This window comes from Equus caballus, chromosome 22 (assembly GCF_041296265.1).
Source record: "Equus caballus isolate H_3958 breed thoroughbred chromosome 22, TB-T2T, whole genome shotgun sequence".
NCBI lineage: Eukaryota > Metazoa > Chordata > Mammalia > Perissodactyla > Equidae > Equus > Equus caballus.
The window spans coordinates 37,318,838-37,339,598 of NC_091705.1; the positions used below are offsets into that span (position 1 = coordinate 37,318,838).

Sequence of the window (20,761 nt, forward strand, 5' to 3'; positions counted from 1 at the left end):
TCATCTGTTTTCTTCTGATGAATATGTTTATACTTGTGTGTCTAGTAATGTAGACAGCTTAATTTTTAAAATTTTATTTTCAGGGATCTGGAGATTTGGATAATCTCGATGCTATTCTTGGTGATCTGACTAGTTCTGACTTTTACAATAATTCCATATCCACAAATGATAATAACCTGGGAACCAAGCAACACATGTTTCAAGGAACTAATTCTCTGGGTAAGAAAGAGCTAGGTTTTGTTCTTGCTGCCTTTTAAAGCTTTCTGCACACTTGTATGTACTCTTATACTGAGAGTAGGATTTAAAACACATAATCTGCCTCTCAGTTTCTTAGACTAATTTATCATGTATATGTTTAAAAAAGTTTTTGGACATTTTCATGTTTTTTTAAATTTCCCATTTCTAACTAATATGATGCCAGTAATCATGGCACTAACAGGAAAATGTTCATCTTTGGTTGCTCCAGATGAGTAGTAGGTACTAGGGCATGCGTTTTTCTTAGGCAAAGAGAATTGGATTAAAAAGCAACTAAAACTGCAGATCAAAACCTGTCCTGCGAATTTATGGAGTGTTATCATTTAGCTATGAGAGTTTTCCTCTTTAGTGTTTGCTGGTCCTTTTCCAGCCTTTCTTCTATAGCTGTGTCTTTCCTCATTCATTAATTGACGATGTATTATATGTACCAATCAAAATGAGTAATTCACAGTGATCAGAAAATGGTGGTTATTCATTTTCAGTGACACTATTTCCCAAACTGAAATGGATAATCAGATCAATTGAATAGATTGGATAAAGAAAAAGACTAAGAGGAAATTTTATCTTTCATTCCTTGTTTCATTAGAAGGCAACTTATCTGGTTACATTTAATTGTGAAGTTTCTCTGTAAAAACAGACAAGCCACTTACGAAAGTCCGCATATAGAAGAACCTCCAGGAATTTGAAACATTGGGAATTTTTCAATATTGAGTGAAGCAGAATATGAATGACCATATCAGGCTACAGAACAATACCCAATGCTTCAGCCAACACTGAGACTTGTGTTTCTACTACTTTATTTGGAGTATGAGGCTTATTTTTTTTTTTTTTTTGGTGCTTAGTGTTTACTTTGTAAAGAAAGACAGTGTTTTAGTAAGAAAGACATTCTTGGGTGGATAGTATTAGTATTTATGTCTTGTACTTGATTATTTATGTGTTGAATCATCACAGGATATTTATGTATTCTGCTTCTGTGTTTTCAGCAGGTTTGAGGAGTCCACAGTTGGTGCAGTCCATTCGTCCTCCGTATAACCGAGCAGTGTCTCTAGACAGCCCTGTTTCTGTTGGCTCAAGTCCTCCAGTAAAGAATATCAGTGCTTTCCCCATGTTACCAAAGCAGCCCGTGTTGGGTGGGAATCCAAGGATGATGGATAGTCAGGAAAGTTATGGCTCAAATATAGGTATGTTATTTCTAGTTAGTATTTATGATTGAAAGTTTCTTTTGGGAAAAGTAAATTCGAAATACGTAAAGCCATTTAAATAATTGAGATTAAGTAATAGATTTTTGAATAACAGTAGCATAATATTTCTTTCTTGAGTATCCTTCATTTATTCCATGTCTTGGTTATTTAAGCTCTTAAGGAAGCTTTTTTTTTTTTTTAAAAAAGATTGGCACCTGAGCTAACAACTGTTGCCAATCTTCCTTTTTTTTTTTTTCTTTCTGCTTTTTTCTCCCCAAATCCTCCCAATACATAGTTGTATCTTTTAGTTGTGGGTCCCTTAGAAAGTTGTGGCATGTGGGATGCCACCTCAGCATGGCCTGACGAGCGGCGCCATGTCCACACCCAGGATCTGAACCAGCGAAACCCAGGGCTGCCGAAGTGGAGCGTGTGAATTTAACCATTCAGCCACTGGACCAGCCCCAGGAAGCTTTTGATCTAAGGCATTTTCTAACCTTTAATGAATATATGGCAATAGTGGCCTACCAAAATGTCTCCATAGTTGGCCAGCCCTATTCTTAGCATGACACAGCATTTTTTTTGGTCAAGGTCAATGCTGTGTATAGTGCCTGTACCTATGTAAGAAAGATTTCGTTATAATATGGAAAAGACGTTATCATTTCTACTTGTTTCAGGTGGTCCAAACAGAAATGTGACTGTGAATCAGACTCCTCCTTCAGGAGACTGGGCCTTACCAAACTCAAAGGCCAGCAGGATGGAACCTATGAGTTCAAACTCCATGGGAAGACCAGGAGCAGATTATAATGCTCCTTTACCCAGACCTGCAATGGGTGGCTCAATGCCCACCTTGCCTCTTCGGTCCAATAGCATCCCAGGTGCAAGACCAATGTTGCAGCAGCAGCAGCAGCAACAGCAGCAACAGATGCTTCAAATGCGTAAGCATCCCCTTCATAAAAAAAGAAAATGAGATGTTTTAGAGTAATTTTTGCTATTGGCTTACTTGAAAATTTATTGTTTTTCATCTCTCAGGGCCTGGTGAGATTCCCATGGCAATGGGGGTCAGTCCTTATGGCCAAGCAGCACCATCTAACCAACCAGGTTCCTGGCCAGATGGCATGTTGTCCATGGAACAAGGTCCTCATGGGACTCAAAACAGGTGAGGCTTTATTATGTGACTCTATAGAAAATGTTAGCATTGGATAATCTATAAAAGGGTTACAGCACAGGAACAAACCTGAAAGAGAATGAGAAGAACTCTGTAATTGAGGTACTTTGTTGTCATCCGAGCGCTTCTCAAATAGTTGTGTGTAAAACAAGGCTGAGGCAGCAAGCAGTGGCGTTCACGGGAAAGGAGGGAGACAGAACTGTGTGGTTCAGCTCTCAGGACCATTGAGTGGTCAAACCTGAGTGTCTCTCTGAGGCGATTATTGTCTCCCATGATGTACCCGTCCTCCTTCATGAAGAAGGGCATGGATTGCCACCGGTTTGACAGATAGTAAGCCTCAGTTTTCTGGAAGATTCATTTTTAAGGATTGGATGATTCTCTAAAATTCTTTAAAACATTTCAGGGATCATGGTGAAAGTGAACTATATCACTTTAATTTTGTTAAAGAAAGATTGTGGATTATGTGTGTATTTCATTTTTATTTAGCTTGGTCAGCAACTCATTTGCATGAAAGAGGCCATCTGTCAATGTCAATTCTAACTTGAATTCTGCGATAAATTAGTAAAGAAAAAATGGATCTGTTGAGTAGCCAGCGCTGTAACTACATGAGTTTATTAACTTGAGTTTTCCTCTACCCAGTAGAGGACAAATAGTTTCATCACAGAATTTTTCTGAGACAGGATAAATGTCTAGCTCCATGCCCCTTTAATGTGTTGGAGAACTGTGGCACCTTGCTGTGGGCATATGGAGTTTTTATTATACTTGTCAGTATGTGAGCTCTGTGGGCCAAGTATAACAAAAAGTTATTTTGGCAGTTCCCAGGTTCAGTTCATCTATAGTTTAACACTTCGGTCCTTTTTTCTGTTCTTTTGTTGATTTCTTCAACTACAACCACCTCTATTCTTACAGGCTCTTGAAAACAGCACCCTCTTCCATCCCAGTCATCACTCCCCCCTCCCCCGTCATCCCCAAGTGCCACAGGTCTAGCAATTACATTTTGGTGATCTAGCTGTGGTGGTCGAAGATGGCCTGGTAAGGTTTAGAATGATGGGCCTTAAATTTAAGTTGATGCCATTTGCTCTTCTCTGCTTCTCAGTTGGTTTATTATTTATACTTGTAGTATTTGAGTTATTCTTGCATATTAAAAATATTGTGCATGGTTACTGTGACTTTTTTTTTTCCCCAAGAGGAAAAGCACCATTGAAATTGATTGCAAGTCTCTTTTTAGGCCACTTCTTAGGAGTTCCCTGGATGATCTCCTTGGGCCACCTTCAAACCTAGAAGGTCAGAGTGATGAAAGAGCATTGTTGGACCAACTGCACACTCTCCTGAGCAACACAGATGCCACAGGCCTGGAAGAAATTGACAGAGCTCTGGGCATCCCTGAACTTGTAAATCAAGTGGGTAGCGTTAACATGGAAATCGAAGTGTTTGTGTGTGAGTGCACATCCATGAAGCCACACAGGAGAATGCCTGTGTGTGTCTCTCTTCTATTGCTTGAGCTACATCACTGCATTCGTGGATACCAGCATTAAATTTAGAAAAGATACTTTTATAATTGTGATACCACTTCCAGCAACCTGTTATTTTATAAAGATGTCAGATTTTAGGCAAGCATAGAGATGATCTGATAAAACTACGATAGTTTTTTTAAAATGCTACTTTTTACCTATGTTAATAGTACTCATTTTTATAATTACCTCTCTACTACCTAGCCAACCAGTGTATACTCTTAGAAGGCAAACTTTTTTATGTGAAACAAAACCCGTTTGCAGTGGCAAATCTGTGAACACCCCAACATCGTCTTCTATTCCCAGTTACAGCCGCCACTTGGTATCTGCTGGGGATTGGTTCGGATACCAACATCTGCGCATTCACAAGTCCTTCATATAAAATGACGTAATATTTGCGTACAACCCACCCACGTTCTCCTGTATCCTTTGTCATCTCTAGATTACATATAATACCCAATATAATGTAAATGCTGTGCAAATAGTTGTTGCACTGTGTTGTTTAGAAATAATGACAATGAAGAAAGTCTGTACATGTTCAGTACAGACGCAGCCATCGCAGACCTTTTGATCTACTGTTGGTTGAGTCCACAGATGTGAAACCTGTGGATATGCAGGCCGGGCTGACTTTACCTGTGCAGCCTTATGAAAACATGCCATTCACAAATACAGGTTTTTGAAACATAACATTTTGTAGTGGCTGTTTTCATTTAACGGATCTGTGTGTGGGGGCAATGTATAGGTCTGTGCATTCAAAAATAAACAGGAGGGATCTTCAAGGGGTTCTTAATCTTTGTTGGGGAGACAAACGGGTACACAAGGAATTCCGCTACAATATGACAAACACTGTCACAGAACTTTTTAAAGGGTTGCTGGGAAACAAAGAGCAGTGATGATGTACACCTCTGGGGGTATCGGTCACATATGACCCTGGCGCTGAAGAGTGGTGTCTGACCTGGCTGGGAGTGACGTGTGGGCTACACAGAGATGCAGAAGCCTGAACTGCCCCTCAACATTTTATTTAAGCTGGAAGTAGCTTTCTTTGTCTACGTACTTTTAATACGTAAAAGTACATATTAAAAAAATGATAAAAATCTTCTGTAATCCTGGCACAAAAAATCGCCGTAAGTTTTGAGTGTATATTTAAAAAAAAAAAGCAAACTAAAACACTTTCGTAACCGTTTTACTTTATGAAAATCATCATCAATCATCTTTTTCTGATATATACATCTTTAATTTTAGTGGCCAAATAGTATCATATTGAACACAGTTTATTTAACCAATTCTCTACTGATGAAAATTTAAAATTGTTCCTAAATATTCTGTCTTGTAACCAGTTCTGTGAGTTACTCACATCTCGTTCACTTAGCCTGTTTTCTTAGATGCAGTCCAAGAGAAAGGATGGTTGGGCTCCAGGGAGTGTGTATTTTAGAGGTTTTGCTACATATTTTCAGGTTGTTTTTCTGATAGATCATGGAGCTGCTTTTCCACAGAGGAGGGTGAAAATTTGAGTTCCTCAACCTCACAAGCACTGTGCTGCTGTGGCCCACGTGGACAGAAGAACACACACAGTGTGAATGAGCAAGAGATAAAGCAAATACTGAGTGTCATTATTCTTTTAAATCTTTTCCAACCTGATTGGCATCATAGATCCTTATTTTAAATTATATTTTGTTGATTGCAAGATTGAACATATTTTATGTTCTTTGACCATTTAGATGTGTTTTTTAAGTTTCCTGATGGGGTTTTTATTTCGTCCATCTGTAACAGTACTTTATGTATGTTTAGTTATTGATTCCTTCATTTAACAAATATTCGTCTTCTATATGCCATCAGTCTTTTTATTAGAGGCCGAGTAGCAGTAGTCAACACGTTAGTTGCTGCTCCCAAAGCTCCCATCCCACTGGGCATGGCAAACATCAGGCAGGGGACCAGCAGATACTCTTGACGTGGTGCAGGAGAGCTGAGGAGGAAAGGTGTGTGATGATGCTGTGAGACTGCATCATAAAGGGACCGTTTCTTAGGCTGGGCTGTCAAAACTTTCCTCTAAAAGACTCATGTCTGAGTTGCGATTTGAAGAATGACTATTAACTTGTCTAATATGTTGCAAAGTAGTTTTCACAGTTTCTCTTTAGTCAGGGCTTATTGGTAGTTTTGTCCTTGAGTTTGGAAATGTTTGTGTTTTCAATTCAGGATGATGAGATAAAGAATAACTGGGGACTTACTGAAACGGTCAGGAAGACTTTTTCTGGGGAGTTGTCGTATATGCTGACACTTGAAGGATGAGAAAGAGCCAGCTGTGCAGAAAGCTAGGGGAAGAATGTTGCAGAAGAGTCACAGCTCGCTCAGAGGCCCTTAGACAGGAAAGAGTTTGGGAGTTGGCAGTTCTCGTAAGTGACTGAAAGGCAGCAAGAGCAGAGAGGGACTGGTACAAGATGATGATGGAGAGGTAAGTAGAGTTTAGGTTCCACAAAGCCTTCTTAAGGAGTCTGGAATTTTCCTGCTGTATTGCGAAGCCCTGGAAGATTTTAAGCAGGGTAGTGAGGAGAGCTGCTTTCCTTTTTGTTATAATTAATTTTTACTTTTAGCATAGTAACCTGTTTGTAACTTAAAAATAAAATGATACGAAAATACACTTATTGAAGAACCATAGTTATTTGCTCCCCTCAGAGATAGTGAAACTCAATTCTTTGTTTTGGTAATATTTCTGAGTAATATGCTTATGCAGCTCTTTCTTTATCAACTTCAGTCTGTATCTTATTGATGTCCTGATGTGACAGTGGACTATGCATTCATAGTCCCTTATCTGAGCACCTTGGGGTCAGATACTCTTTGGAATTCAGGTATTTTTGGATTTTGGAACGGTACAATGGTGCATATATACCCTATATTCTACAGTCCCTCGGGTGGAGTTTTGAGCAGTCGCCTGTGATCAAACATGGTAAGACTTCCGCAGCAAAATGCATAAATAGTCACCCGCAGTGGGGTACATGGAGATTATGTATCTCTTCGTGTAAGTTCAGGTCAGGTTTTGCTGTTACATACATTTGGTGCTAATGAAAAATTGTTAGCGTTTTTAGAGCTTTTTTGGATTTTTGGAATTTCAGATAAGAAATTGTGGATCTGTGTTTATCCCCCTTCCTCTGTTACACATACTCACACCCATACCCGCTACATACACACAGGCACGTGCTCTCTCTGTACACCCAGTATAGTTAGATCTCTTGTTGTTAAATGGGTGATCAGTACTTAGATTATTTTGCCTCGTTTCTGAGCCAGGTATAGTTTGTGTAGGTTTTTGTTTTGGGTTTGTTTGTTTTGAGTTAATTGCCTTCTCTTTTTATTTGGTTTGGTTTCTACACACTTAACTGCTACTTCTCCCCAGACACTTGGACAGAGCTCTAAAGGCTCTCTTCGTGTTTCCTCCATGTTCAGACCCGCGGCATAGTCCCTCCGCTCCTTCCCTCCCTCTTGCGGTTCTCTGTCTCTGTTCTTCTGTCCTTGTGAGGCAGGTCCACAAGTTAGTCATCGTCCCTCTTCTCTGTTGCACCGCCAGTCTCCTGGGTGTTTCCAGGGTGTTTTCTTTCTTAGCTTACGTTGTTGTTTTGCTGAAACACTATTTCTATTAACGTCTCCTTCCCTACTGCATGAGATATAATATTTTAAGTCCTTATGTATCTGAAAATATCTTTATTCCATTCTCCTCCCATGTCTGGCTCGGTATTCAATTCTGGGTTGAAGATAATTCCCTCTTAAAGTTTCGAGAGAATTGTTGCGTAGTTTTCTGGCGTCCAGTGTTGCCACTGACTCCGATTCCAGTCTGATTCCTGTTCTTTTGTGTGTGACCCCTTCATTCTCTTTGGAATTATTCAGGAACTTTTTCCCTCTGAAACTTAGCATGGGTCTTGTTTCATTCATTCTGCAGTATATTAGGTGCACAGATATCCCCTTTGGTTTGGGGGCATTTTCTTCTATCATTTCTTTAATAATTTTGTCTCTTTTTCTGATCCTTCTTTCTGGGATGTCTGTTGATATGTTGAGTGTTATATGGATTTTGTGTTTTCTTATCTTCTCTATTTTTCTTTGTTACTTTTTGTCTGTTTGAGTCGCTTTCCTGTTGGAAGCTTTCATCAGCAGATGTCTAGTGATCCTCGACTGTCTTTGTGTGTTTAAGAACACTGTATGAAAAGCAGGGTCAGTCTTCCCTGACAGTGATGGGGCGGGGGAGGGTGGGGATGGCTTTTTTATTTCAGGAGTCCCCAGATTGCAACAATGTAGAGTCGTGTCCCCTCACCCCCCTCAATACAGTTTTTCTAGAGAAGAGTCCTCTGCTTTTTGCCTGGGCATTTTTTTATTACCTGGTTGCAATTTTGGAGCTTGGATGGGGAGGCAAGTTGATGATCCCGTAGTATTAAGATATAAAATTATATAAAATTTTATCAGAAATTATGAATATAGTAAGATTTCCCATTTTCAGCCACTGCCCTCTTCCTGCCCTCTGCTGTGCTCGGTGTCCCTGAACCGAGGCCCTCAGGAATAGGTAGAAGGTACAGCCTCTTGGCTCTGTGGAGTGGGGGGGCAGGCTGAGGGCAGGGAGGTAGTTGCCCCCCTCTGCTGTACTCAGACTCTTACCAGTGCCGTGTGAGCACTCTGCCGGATCCCTGCCGGCCCCGGTAGAGTCTCTCATTGCTCAGTTCTTGTGTTTCCCTCTGCAGGCAAACAGGTCTCAGTTTCTCTGCTCTGTAGAGTTGGTTACTGCTCTCTTCACTTTCTGTCTTCCAGATACCTTTTGAAATATTCAGTCTTGTTGCCTTCCTTATTCTCATTGTTTTGTGGATAACTGCTACTTTTAATTCTTTGCTGTTATTTTAGTAGGGTTAGCAAGAGAAAGAAGGTAAACACGCACAGTCAGTCTGCCATGTTTAACTTAAGGTGTGATTTACTTTCTACAAAGGTATCTTATTGCTGTCTGGAGAAGAGCATTGGTGTGATGGGACAAAGTAGAGGCACAGTTGCCAGTTACTGCAAGAGTCCAAGAAGTGCCTTGGGAGGGTCATGGCCATGGAATGGAAAGAAGGGAAGGATACACGATATGTCACGGAAGAAAAACTGACCGGGCTTGGTGGACCATGTGTGCACATGTGTGCACACGCACACTTGGAAAGGGAGAACGTGGAGAATGCAGGTTGCTAGCTTTTAGTTCTGGGAGAATGGTGTTGCCACGTATTGCCTTTGGGGAAGATTGCAGGAGAATCAGGGTTTTCTGGGGGAGGAGCTATTATGGATCATGACTTCCTTTTTCTGCACGTTAATTTTGAGATGCCTGAGACATCCTGGTAAAGATGTTAAGATATTTGCATAAGCAAAACTAGAATTCAGAGACAGTTGAACTGGAGACAGAAATCTGGCAGTTGTCACTAGTGGATGAGAACACCAAAGTAGAAATTGAGCGAGAGAAAAGAAGGCGGCCTAGGACTGAATCCTGATGACTCTTAACACTCCTCCAAGGAGAGGTCAGCAAGGTGGGAGAACATCAAGAGTGGTGTCACAGTCACAACAGGCTGAAGTGTGCTTTAAGGCGAGGCTTGGCCAGGACGTTGACTGCACACTTGGGCATTCTGTGCCGTGGATAAGAAGATAAAGGTGGATGCAGTGCGTGACACGCCCTTCTTGTCTTATCATGGCAGGCTCTTCCTTCCTTCAGAATGTTTATTTTTACTCCTTTTTCTGTCACTGCTGGACATTATTTTGTTCACATTCTTAGCATGTGGAGAAGTGATGACTGGCACGTGACAGGCACTTAATAAATACCTGTCGAATGAATGTGGTGTCCATCCATGCCGCGCCTCCCCGCCCCCGACATGTACAGTAGTAATGGATGGCCAGCTTTAGGCTTTGTTTCAACTGGTGAATACACTCCCGGGAGTATGACTTTTCTTGATTTACCTGTCTCTACCAAAATCACCTCTTGCCTCCTTCAAAAACATTCTTCTACAGATTACATGAAAATTCGTTGATCACAGTGATTTTAATTGATGTATTTTATAACTTGGCTTGAGAGGTCCATGTTGGTACAGAAATCTGGTCTGGAGCAAATACTGTTTCTCCAGGTACTTAATACATTGTAGATATTTGGTTCAGAAAATATTTGAGTGTCTGTGTGCGACCTTGTGCTAGGCAGTAGGACACAGCTGTGAAAAGATGGGGCATGGTCTGTGTTCTCATGGAACTCCAGACAATAAACTTGATTTTGCCGTTGAAATCCTGCAGCATCACTGTTCATGTATATTGACTTTGTTTTTCACTTTTAGAGCTGTTACTTTCCCAGATGTACTTCACTGTTCATTTATGTGTTTGGTTTTTAAGGGACAAGCTTTGGAGCCCAAACAGGATGCTTTTCAAGGTCAAGAAGCGGCAGTGATGATGGATCAGAAGGCAGCATTATATGGGCAGACGTACCCGGCACAGGGGCCTCCAATGCAAGGGGGCTTTAATCTTCAGGGACAGTCACCATCTTTTAACTCTATGATGAATCAGATGAACCAGCAGGGCAGTTTTCCTCTCCAAGGAATGCACCCAAGGGCCAACATCATGAGACCCCGGACGAGCACCCCCAAGCAACTTAGAATGCAGCTGCAGCAGAGGCTGCAGGGCCAGCAGGTAACCAGCCGCATGCTTTGCCTTGGCCCGAAGTGGCTTTCCCTTGGCTTCCTCCTCTTTAGTTTATTTTCAGACTGTTCTTCAGAGCTTTTGCCACTGGCTTCATATTCCTCGTCAACTGAAGAAATTCCTTTTGTTTTCACTTCTGTGTAACATTTTGTTTGTACAGGTGGGTCCTTGTTAGGGAGTGGTCCTGTTAGAATTGGATACCTTTCTATAAGGATATTCTGTTGTACAGGTTAAAAAATAAAGGTCAGAGAGGCTTGCTCTTGGGACAGAGGAGGAAAGTGTTTCTTGCTGACTTTGTAGTCTTAGAGGTAGATAAGTTCTATTTTTTAGAAAGTCCTTAATAACCAAATACTTAAACCTTATTGATTTGAGCATTCTATTTATGGAACCTCTGCTTTCTAGATGCTTTATTAAACTTGAACTCTCTTAATGTTCTAAGACAAGACTTCTCTTTTTTTCATTGTTTCCTTAATCCCCAACAAATCTTCTAAAGTATAATTATTTATATTGTGTCTTGGGTGTGCTGAGTTATTAAATGTGGCAGAATTGAACCATATAAGCGGACGAGTGAGTGAGTTTAGAATCCAGCAAGCCAGAGACTCTTCTGGTGTGTTAATATTCCTAATAGTCAGCTTAGGTACTCAGGAAAGCTGTGTTAATGCGTTCATGGTATCATTTTACTTTTTACCATTTGTTTCCACTAAAAGTTACCTAGGAAAAGGTAACAGAATAGGTTTTTCAAGTTTATTCAGTGTTACTCTGATCAAGTTAAAGCTATTTCCCTAATGGCTTCAATAATCCCAGAGAAAATTGGACTTTATAAATCCTTTGATTTCCTCCAATCCTTTGAAGATATTCTTTAAGCTGCAAAATCGCACTTAGTTTTCCTCCTGATGCCAAATAGAAAAGTGTCATATGCTGGCCAAGGACTGTTGGGCATGAACTGTTTGGAAATGGGAAAGTGTATCTGTTCAGCTTCGATGTGATTTAAGCAGGTTGACGGGTTTGGAGATTTCCTCATGACCTTATTGGCTGGTGCTGAGGATTTGGAAAGCTGTTTTGGGCTCATTAACATGCTCCACTTGCATCCTAACCAATTTGTCTCTTCCCAGTTCTTGAATCAGAGCCGTCAGGCACTTGAAATGAAAATAGAAAACCCCCCTGCTGGCAGTGCTGCAGTGATGAGGCCTCTGATGCAGCCGCAGGTGAACTCCCAGGTGAGAAGAGCAAGTCTCCACGCTCCCTGCCAAGTGCTCAGCACAGGGCCTGGCTCGTGGTGCTTCTCAGTAAACGACTGGTAAACAAAGAAGGGAATTCCATGTTTCTTGTGTAAGAAACCATCCCATGGTCCTACCACACTTCCTCTTCTCTTCTTCCCTTTTGTTGGTAACTAGGCAGAATCTGAGGAGGAGACATCCTTTTATTAAAACCACTGATTCGTGTTTTTTAAATTAATTCCCTTTGTGATCATTTGCTGTGTTGTGAAAACAGCTTTCACTTACTTTTTAGAAGTTTAAAATAATAAATCTGTAAACATTTCTCTGTTCTTGGATTATGAAACCACATGCTCACTGGGTAAAATTTGAAATTATAAGAAGTATGAAGAGGAAAATAAATAATACATAATCCTACTCTCAGTGATAACCTCTGAGATAACTTGTTTTCCAAGGTGGGAGGGATGACATTCAAGTTCTCTCTACCTCCAGCCCAAGGTGAAGATGTGTTAAGATATTTTCTTAATGTGCACGAGACAGATGACTACACGAAAATCCTTTACTGTGGTTGGAAATATTGTTCATAATTATTGTTAAAAAAGGTAACACTGAAATGCCCACTTTTCACAGTTTTAAGCCTACTTGGAAGTACCGATACCTGCATTTTCTTGATAGTCAGATATCTTGCATAAGCTAAGCTAGGCTGCCCTCCAAAAAGATGATAGAAGTTTGCTTTTTGGAGATGACCTCTCCCAGCTGGTAGAGTTCAAATCAGCTTCCTTGTTCAGTGCTTTGATCAGGTCACCTCCTTGACCTCCAGAAACTTCTCGTTACCCTCCACCTCCTCTTGCAGAAGGTTTTAAGAGACTGCAAGACCTTCTGGGGTAGATTTCTGCTTATCTGAGTATAACTCCGTCTTTTTTTTTTGGTTTCCTTCTTGTTTCAATCCCCCCCTCCCCCCTCCGCCCCCTGCTCTTTTTCTTCTTGTAGTTTTATTTCATAGTTTCTGAAAAGTTTGTCCTCAAATTCTACCCCTAAATGTTTTGTCGCTTTGAGGAATGTTTCTAACTATGCTGAAGCTTGACAACTTGTCTGCTTTCATTTCCTAGCCCTAAATTACTTTCAGGTCCCTGGTCTGCATCTCTTCACCCCGCCCTCAAATAGCCAGAAAGCCATTACCATAATGAGAATTGTTCATTTTTCCTTTTTTATAAAGAAAGCTTTGGGTGATTTTTCTCTCTGATACCTAATGTATTGTGGGGTGCTGTATGTATGAAATTGGCTGGCTCTTGCTATATCTGCATAATTGCGTTCTTTCTTGGGTGTTAGCAGGGTTTTCTCAACGCCCAGATGGTCACGCAGCGCAGCAGGGAGCTCCTGAGTCATCACTTCCGACAGCAGAGGGTGGCCCTGCTGATGCAGCAGCAGCAGCAAACCCAGGCCTTCAGCCCGCCCCCCAACGTGACTGCTTCCCCCAGCATGGACGGGGTCCTGGCAGGGCCTGTGATGCCACAGGCTCCCCCTCAGCAGTTTCCATATCCACCCAATTATGGTAAACTTGACAGTGGAAATGTGTTCCCCAAAGTAACATTACTAAGGACGCAGGCCTCACTAGCTCTGTTGCATGTCGAAAGCAAAAACACTGTTTACTCCCTCTTGTTATTTCACAAGAAAAATGAAATTAATTAAAAGTGTCTCCTCCAGTGTACAGGTTAATTGTAATTGAGGTAGATGTGCCGTCATAGTTGAATATTTTTTTCAGGTCATGTCTTTTCAGCTCCCCACATCTTAATTTGAGAGAAGGACTCACAGGCTCCCCCCCTCCACCGCATATGTCCCAGCAGAACTCGACAGTCCCTGAGTGCTTGGTCACGTCAGTGGGAGGAATGCACTGTGCAGGCTTTTGAGTTCTTTTTCTTGGTGACTAGGACATATTATTAATTACGGTAGTGCACGTCCCTCTTCAGGTCCGCCTTTGAGAGGTTCAGGAATGGGGTCGGGGTGGAGGTGGAGGTATCTTGGGGAGATTACATTTTAGGATGTGTCCCTGTCAGCCAGGGACAGTAGCTCTTCTGCCCTCAAAAGAGGGAGTGATGTGAGTAGGGTGACATGGAGTCCCTTTTATGCAGAAAGCTCATTGAAGCGACCGCTGTTAAGTGATCTAGACAGTGTGCTTTTCTGTAGGAAGCTTGTTCCTCTAGTCGTCATGTTGGCGAGAAGCACGAATAACTGGCAGGCAGCATCTTGTAGCACTTTATATCTCATACACATCACCTTGCCCTGCTTTTAAAAAAGAACAGAAAATCACTTTCAGGAAGCTGATATTCTAAGGAGTTAGCATTTGAGCATTGTGATTTTTTTCTTTTTCTTCTTCTTGTTTCTTTTTTAAAGGGATGGGACAACAATCAGATCCAGCCTTTGGTCGAGTGTCTAGTCCTCCCAATGCAATGATATCATCAAGAATGGGTGCCTCCCAGAATCCCATGATGCAGCACCCTCAGACTGCACCCATGTATCAGTCCTCAGAAATGAAGGGCTGGCCATCAGGAAACCTGGCCAGGAACAGGTAAAGAGCAGGGACTTTCAAAATCATTCACATTCTAGTGCCAGAAGTTCAGAAAGTTACTCTCTCCATTTGTCAGTCAAGCCTGTTTGGATGGAGAGATCAAAAGGTCTGGGGTTCATATTAGAAAATGTTATTTGGCTCCTGCATTTTGAGAATCCTTCCTACCGTGCACGTATCCGTGAGGTATTGAGTGCAGACAGCTGTGAAAGTAGACGGCGGGCTGTCAGGGGGTTTTCTCTCTCAGGTTGTTCTCTGCTTAAGTACAGTGACATTTGACAAAATTGTGATCATCTCTGTGTGCATGTCCTGTGTTACTAAAATGACCTAGGAGGTAATTTCACACTTTCTTTACAGCTCCTTTTCTCAGCAGCAGTTTGCCCACCAGGGGAATCCTGCAGCGTATAGTATGGTGCACATGAATGGCAGCAGTGGTCCCATGGGACAAATGAACATGAACTCCATGCCTATGTCGGGCATGCCCATGGGCCCAGATCAGGTACAGGGGTCTATTCTTTACCTTTCTCAAAAAGTTATTCCTGTTCCCTGGAGAGAACCAAAGCCTCAACTGTTAATCTAAAAGGTCTCAGGTAGATTTTTAACTTGAATGTGTAACGTAAAAGAATAGTCATTGAAAAAACTTTTGGTTTGAAGGCGTAGGGCCATTAGATACTTTTGGTAATCTGGGATCTAAGGAATCTGACTCAGCTGGCTAGAGCTATGTTGTAAGCCATCGGTATAGACACAAGGGGTCTTTTTTGTTGTGCTGAGTGTATGTTTTACTCATGTTTCTTCTGGTTGCTAACAGAAATACTGCTGACATCTCTACACCAAGACCTCTAAGGAAATCACTGTACAAATGACACTGCACTAGGATTATCAGGGGTAAAGGATCATTGTTCTAGGCACCCAGCTTTGAAGAAAGGACCAGCTTTGATCTCCATCAAGGGTATTCCAAGTGACGTCATTTGAGCAGGACTGGATTTTAAGCTGAAGCGTGATATCTACCTGTTTTTTTCCCCCTTCTTCTCTGTATCATGGTGTTCAAAACAGAAATATTTTTGGCATTCTCCCTGTTAGGGATGTGATTCTGGAGGTATGGAGTGTTACTGATCACAATACTCCTATGTCACTTCCCTCTTCCTGACTATCCAAAGTCTTTCAAATAAATGTAGGTGGGCCAGAGAACATTGGAGAAATCAGCAGCAATTACAATGCCTGGTTTCTCTAGTTGCAGCATTGGATGAAGAACATTGCCCCAGCCTTCACATGTTTTTTGTCACTACCAAGTAGTTCTGTACGTTAACCCTCTGCCCCGTGGAGCTGGCATTTCCGAGTTCTCGTTCTTTAATGCTAGTGTTGAGTTGCTCCAGCCCTGTTCTCGGTTGTCCTAGGCCTTTTCCTAACTAGAATTCTCATCTGCTCCTAATGTCCTATAATACTTCACCTCCAGGAATCGTCCTTGATGTCAAACGGCTTTGCAGAAGGGAAAATGAGATGACAGTATTTAACTGCAGCAGTAGCAATTTTTTACATGCTAATGTGCAGCTGAGTGCACTTTATTTAAAAAGTAATGGATAAATGCAATATTCTTGAGGTCTTGCGGAATGGTGAACTACATTCCTGGTTTTTGTCTAATCTGTTGGACAAGAACTATGATTTTTGTTGTAGTTGTTGTTGAAAGTACTGATGTCACCCTTTGCCTATATGGTAGAGCAATAATGCTTTTTGAAAATAAACTGCAGAAAACCCAAGGCCAGGTACTGCATTCTGAATCAGAATTTCGCAGTGTTTCTGTGAATAGATTTTTCTTTTGTAAATATGACCTTTAAGATATTATGTAAAATATGTATATACCTTTTTTGTAGGTCACAACAACTCATTTTTACAGAGTTTGTGAAGCTAAATATTTAACATTGTTGATTTCAGTAAGCTCAGCGCGGTGAGGTTCCAAACAGAAGAGACACCTCCTGAATTATGTGGCCTGGGGGAAGGGACAGCAGTCCTAAGCTCCTCCCCCGCCTTAGATGCCTGCTCTTTTCAATCTCTTAATCGAAATGCTTTTTAGAGAGATCATTTGTCTAGATGTAGGCATTTAAAAAAATTTTTTTAAATTCCTTTACCAGAACTAAGCACTTTGTTGATTTTAGGGGAAAGAATAGATATGAGGAAATAAAGTTTTTGAAAAAAGATATCAAGAATTTAAGAAGATCAAGCAATTTGATTAAAAAAGAATCTTGGATTTTAAGCAGTCCATAAATTAATCGCTATTCATGGTATTTTTTTAAATTGAATTCGTCGTCTTTTCATGCATTTTAGGAGTGCTCTGAGGTTTTGGTTGCTAGGACCTGAAGCCCACATTGAGATCTCGGGAGGGGAACCCTTGATGTGTGGTTTCTGGTGTCTGCTCTGCTGTGTCGTCATTCTACTAATGTGATGTGTTTGCCGTCCCTGAGAATTAGGATGGTGCCATGACTATTTCTTAGGCGCTCAGTCTCCAGAGCAGCCAGTGTCTGGGATTCAGAGCTGCAGTCTGACTGAGCGCCTCGGTGCTCCCTCCCTCTTCTGCCCCCACCCCGTTCTGCCATTGCCACTCCCTGACACTTGTTCTAGTCAGTGGGATTAGGGAAAAAAAAAATCAAGTTTAATTCCCTTTATCTGGTTTACTTTATTAAGTTCAAACAGTTGAATGAAAATGGGTTTTTTGGAATATTTGTGTATTTCAAATGTGTCTGCTAGCCTTGGTGTCATTTCCTAGCAATAACTGAGAGCCAGTTTTAATTTCACGCATTTAGCCAGTCTTTCTAGGTGTCTCTCAAGGTAAGATAATTTAACTTCTTTGACTTTCCTATGAATAAGTGAAACCTGTATTTCCAGAGCCACCACTAGAGCAGATTTGAGGTTGACCCCCCCCCCCCCCGTGTGGTTAAAAATAGATCTAAGATTGTAAATCCATCAGCTTCCAGCATGGTGGCCTGTGCTTTTCAGGGGACATCTCCTGTCTGGGACAGAGGCGCAGGTGACAAGTCTCTGTCTGTGGACACAGCTGTGTCAGCATGCCTGAACCGCTCTGGTTTAGGTCACGTGTGTGTGGGGAGACAGAACGGTGCTCTTGCCTTTCTTGAGTTTTAAAAATAAAAAAAATAAAGTTTTGTGATTCTTCCCCTCAGTCCTAACTCCAGGCTAACTGGAAGGCAGCACCTCCTTTTTATATGGGAAAAAAATGAAGTTTATTATAAGTTTTTATATTTTCTACTTGGTCATTTTATTGGTGCAAACTTAAGATTTTGATTTTCTTTTAATAGATGCAGGCTTTGAGACAATTTGTTGTTTTTACCTTTATTGTCGCTTTATCTTTTTTGGATAATTCTCTTTGTACTCCTGCTGCCTACCTCTCCTCACCACCGCCACCCCACCACCACTTTTTTAAACCTTAGTATCTTTTGGGTGAACAACATAAGTAATCTTCTCATTTGCTTTTAGAATGTGAGATATTTCCAGACCTACTTTTTTGCTGAATCCAAAGATATATAAATATATATATTTTATAGAAATCAAAGTGATATAAAGGAGATACATGTTTCTTCCTTTAAAAAGCAAATAGAAGCTGTGGTTAATGTTCATATTATGATGCCACTTTCCGAATCGTGTGTCCTGAGGGAAAGGTGTACATATTAATCAACAGGACTGCTTAGGGATCGCTATTTACTATCGAGGGGCGAGTTGGGGTGTACCGGGGTAGGTGCTACAGAACATAATTGGCTTTCTGTCCTAGAAGTTCTTTGATCCAGAGACGCATGCAGCTGGAAAGCAGAGACAGAATGGACTGCCAGTTACCCACATGCCTGTCCAGGTCCTTTTTTATTTGCAGAAGCCATGAGTTTTGTTCACAAGTCAGAAATTGATAGGGGTAAAACTCTAGGATAGATGAAATTCCCCCTGCTGCAGAGGAGCAGGAGCTGTGGCCAGCTCCGGGGCACACCGTGTCGGAACGAGCAGGGTGTTCTCTTCTTTCCTTCTCTCTCCAATATGTGGAATTCTGAAGAAGATGGAAGTGTCATTCTGAGAGCAATATTTAAATTCTCAGGAAGTGACTTATAGTATTGAGAATGAATTCAGTTTCAATCAAGTTTACATTAAATGTTGCTTTTAAAAAATATAAATCATTCTTTACACTGCATAGAATCCAACTACATGGGATAACTTATGAGATGGTTGGGTGGTAAGCTTTGAGTGCTTTGCTCATCATTTTGGATGTCATTGTAAATAAAGGTTTCTATTTAAAATTGAAGTCTAAGAGAGCTTGCTTTTTCTCTTTCTTTAAAAAAATATTTGATTAAGGGTTAAAGAGAACGTTATGGAATCCTATTTCAAATAACGATAGCAGTTTCTGTGAGGTTAAAAGAAATCTTGAAAAGCATGGAGCTGTTCTTATAAAAGGTGAGTGCTTAGGGATTGTCTCCATCATGTGTTAAATGAGAAATGGGTTGGGCTAGGTGATGGCCGAGGTTCCTCCTGCTTCTCCCATCCTGGCGTTCTGACAGCTGCCTTTACCACGCTAGACTACTTGGTACACAAAGAAGGACCGGCTAAAGTGAACTGCTCTGCGGTTGATTATTACTTTGGGAAAGTGAGGCCCTAAGGCTGGTGTAATGTGAGACTTACCTGTGGGGTCCCTGACGTGTGGTAAATTTTAGGTATTGATTTATAACCATCTGTTCCCCTTCAAAAATCCCTCTAAACCCAAGGCGTCTCCTCCCGCAAAGGTGTTGACTGGTAGTATCTCGAATGCTTTTTTTTAAGAAAACCAAACACACCAAAAAACTCCCAAGAATGGCCTTTTACAAAATGTCAAAGGTTACCTCATACCAACTGCTGGTCATTGGCTGGGGTTTTGGACACTGTATGACAATACTTAGACTACAAAATTTCTTTACAAATACAATTGCGTTAAAACTTGGGATGTACATCAACTTCAGTACTTTAAAAAACATCAGTTCTGGGACAAACAACAAAGGAATACTGGGAGAAAGGGTATCTGGTCAGGAACAGAAATGTCCACAACTGCAAGGAGTTTTCTTTCGCACTGGCCACAGAGCGTTTATTGACACCACCACTCTTGAAAATTGGGTTTTCTTATTAGTCAGATTCCCCTAAAAGTTCACACGCTGGTTACATGGAAACAGTCAGTCACATATGTACAGTGAAGGCAGTTTCTTCAGAGGCAGCCAGGGCTATAGGGCTGGATAAACGTCACTTCTTTTGTGCTATTGACTCATTGTCGAACTCGGAGCACCATTTCCAGCATCTGCAAGTAAGTTGCCTCTGTCCTGCTTAGTTCCTTCTTAGTGATGAACCAAAAGAATAAGAGGATTTAAAACAGAGTTGTTCTTCCCCTGTGATTTAAAAAAAATTCCAGTGACTTTCACCCTTGGGGGAAATTTCCAAGAAAATCTCTCTTTCTGTTCTTTTTCCCTCATGAGCCTCTCAGAGGGGGTTAGTGGCGACTGTTTGATGGGAAAATGCATTTTGTGCAGCTGGTGAGGTATAATCCAAAGCAAAAGCAGGGGCAAAAGTGGGCATCCTGAAGTATCACGACTCTGACGGGTCTCTTCTGGAATCTGCCATGTTGACCGAAGGCTGGTTCTGCGTTTCTCAGGCCTCTTGGCCTTGAAATCATACATGGTTTCTCGTTGTCTGTACAGGCAGATGATGCCTCTGTTTTTGGAGGTCCGTCTTGCACTGCTTAACCTTCCCAGCCTTCCCACAGTTGGCCCCTGTAGAACAAAGCAGACTCCTCTTAGTGTCTGGTTATCATGCTGCTTATGGATTTCTCAATCACTCCTGCAGCTCAGTAGGCTTTGCTTCAAGGATGTGGCTGCTGAGAAGGAGTATTTCTAGCTCCCTCAGAAAGGGCCTGCTGCCACCTACTCGTCTAGCTTTTCAGTTGCTGGCTTACACACTCAGCAGCTGGCAAAGATGCATTTAAAGATCTGGATAGAGTAGTGGCTAAGGAGAACGTGAGATGTCCAGATTATGTGCTTTAATTCTGGGAGCACTAGAGAAAGGCTTAGCTGGCCCGTTACTGTTGTCCTGTTAAAGCCACATACATTATATACATGGAAAGACAGAAGGGAGTAGACCAGAGGTTGCTAATGGCAGCTAAGTGGCTTAATGTCAGATTAGTTTCAGTGTTAACAAAA

General features: G+C 41.4%; 2 protein-coding genes across 25 annotated transcripts in view; one reads left to right on the forward strand and one right to left on the reverse strand.

The window, feature by feature from the left end:
* NCOA3 (nuclear receptor coactivator 3) overlaps window positions 1-18,849 on the forward strand; it is a 121,842-nt gene extending 102,993 nt beyond the window's left edge. For 6 of the 15 annotated variants that reach the window (XM_023626689.2, XM_070246878.1, XM_070246879.1 and 3 more), the window contains 11 exons: window positions 84-219; window positions 1,239-1,436; window positions 2,111-2,371; window positions 2,466-2,592; window positions 3,830-4,001; window positions 10,479-10,772; window positions 11,894-11,998; window positions 13,328-13,547; window positions 14,387-14,561; window positions 14,916-15,057; window positions 15,367-18,849. In XM_023626689.2, the coding sequence (XP_023482457.1) occupies window positions 84-219; window positions 1,239-1,436; window positions 2,111-2,371; window positions 2,466-2,592; window positions 3,830-4,001; window positions 10,479-10,772; window positions 11,894-11,998; window positions 13,328-13,547; window positions 14,387-14,561; window positions 14,916-15,057; window positions 15,367-15,378 (1,842 nt within the window). In that variant the 3' untranslated portion in view covers window positions 15,379-18,849. Of the gene's footprint in view, window positions 1-83; window positions 220-1,238; window positions 1,437-2,110; window positions 2,372-2,465; window positions 2,593-3,829; window positions 4,002-10,478; window positions 10,773-11,893; window positions 11,999-13,324; window positions 13,548-14,386; window positions 14,562-14,915; window positions 15,058-15,366 lie in introns of all 15 variants that reach the window. The other 9 variants (XM_023626688.2, XM_023626683.2, XM_023626686.2 and 6 more) reach the window with 3 other exon arrangements.
* A 534-nt stretch (window positions 18,850-19,383) lies between these two features.
* Window positions 19,384-20,761, reverse strand: part of SULF2 (sulfatase 2) — a 128,095-nt gene continuing 126,717 nt past the window's right edge. For all 10 annotated transcript variants that reach the window (XM_070246887.1, XM_070246883.1, XM_023626696.2 and 7 more), the window contains one exon: window positions 19,384-20,335. In XM_070246887.1, the coding sequence (XP_070102988.1) occupies window positions 20,305-20,335 (31 nt within the window). In that variant the 3' untranslated portion in view covers window positions 19,384-20,304. The remainder of the gene's footprint in view (window positions 20,336-20,761) is intronic.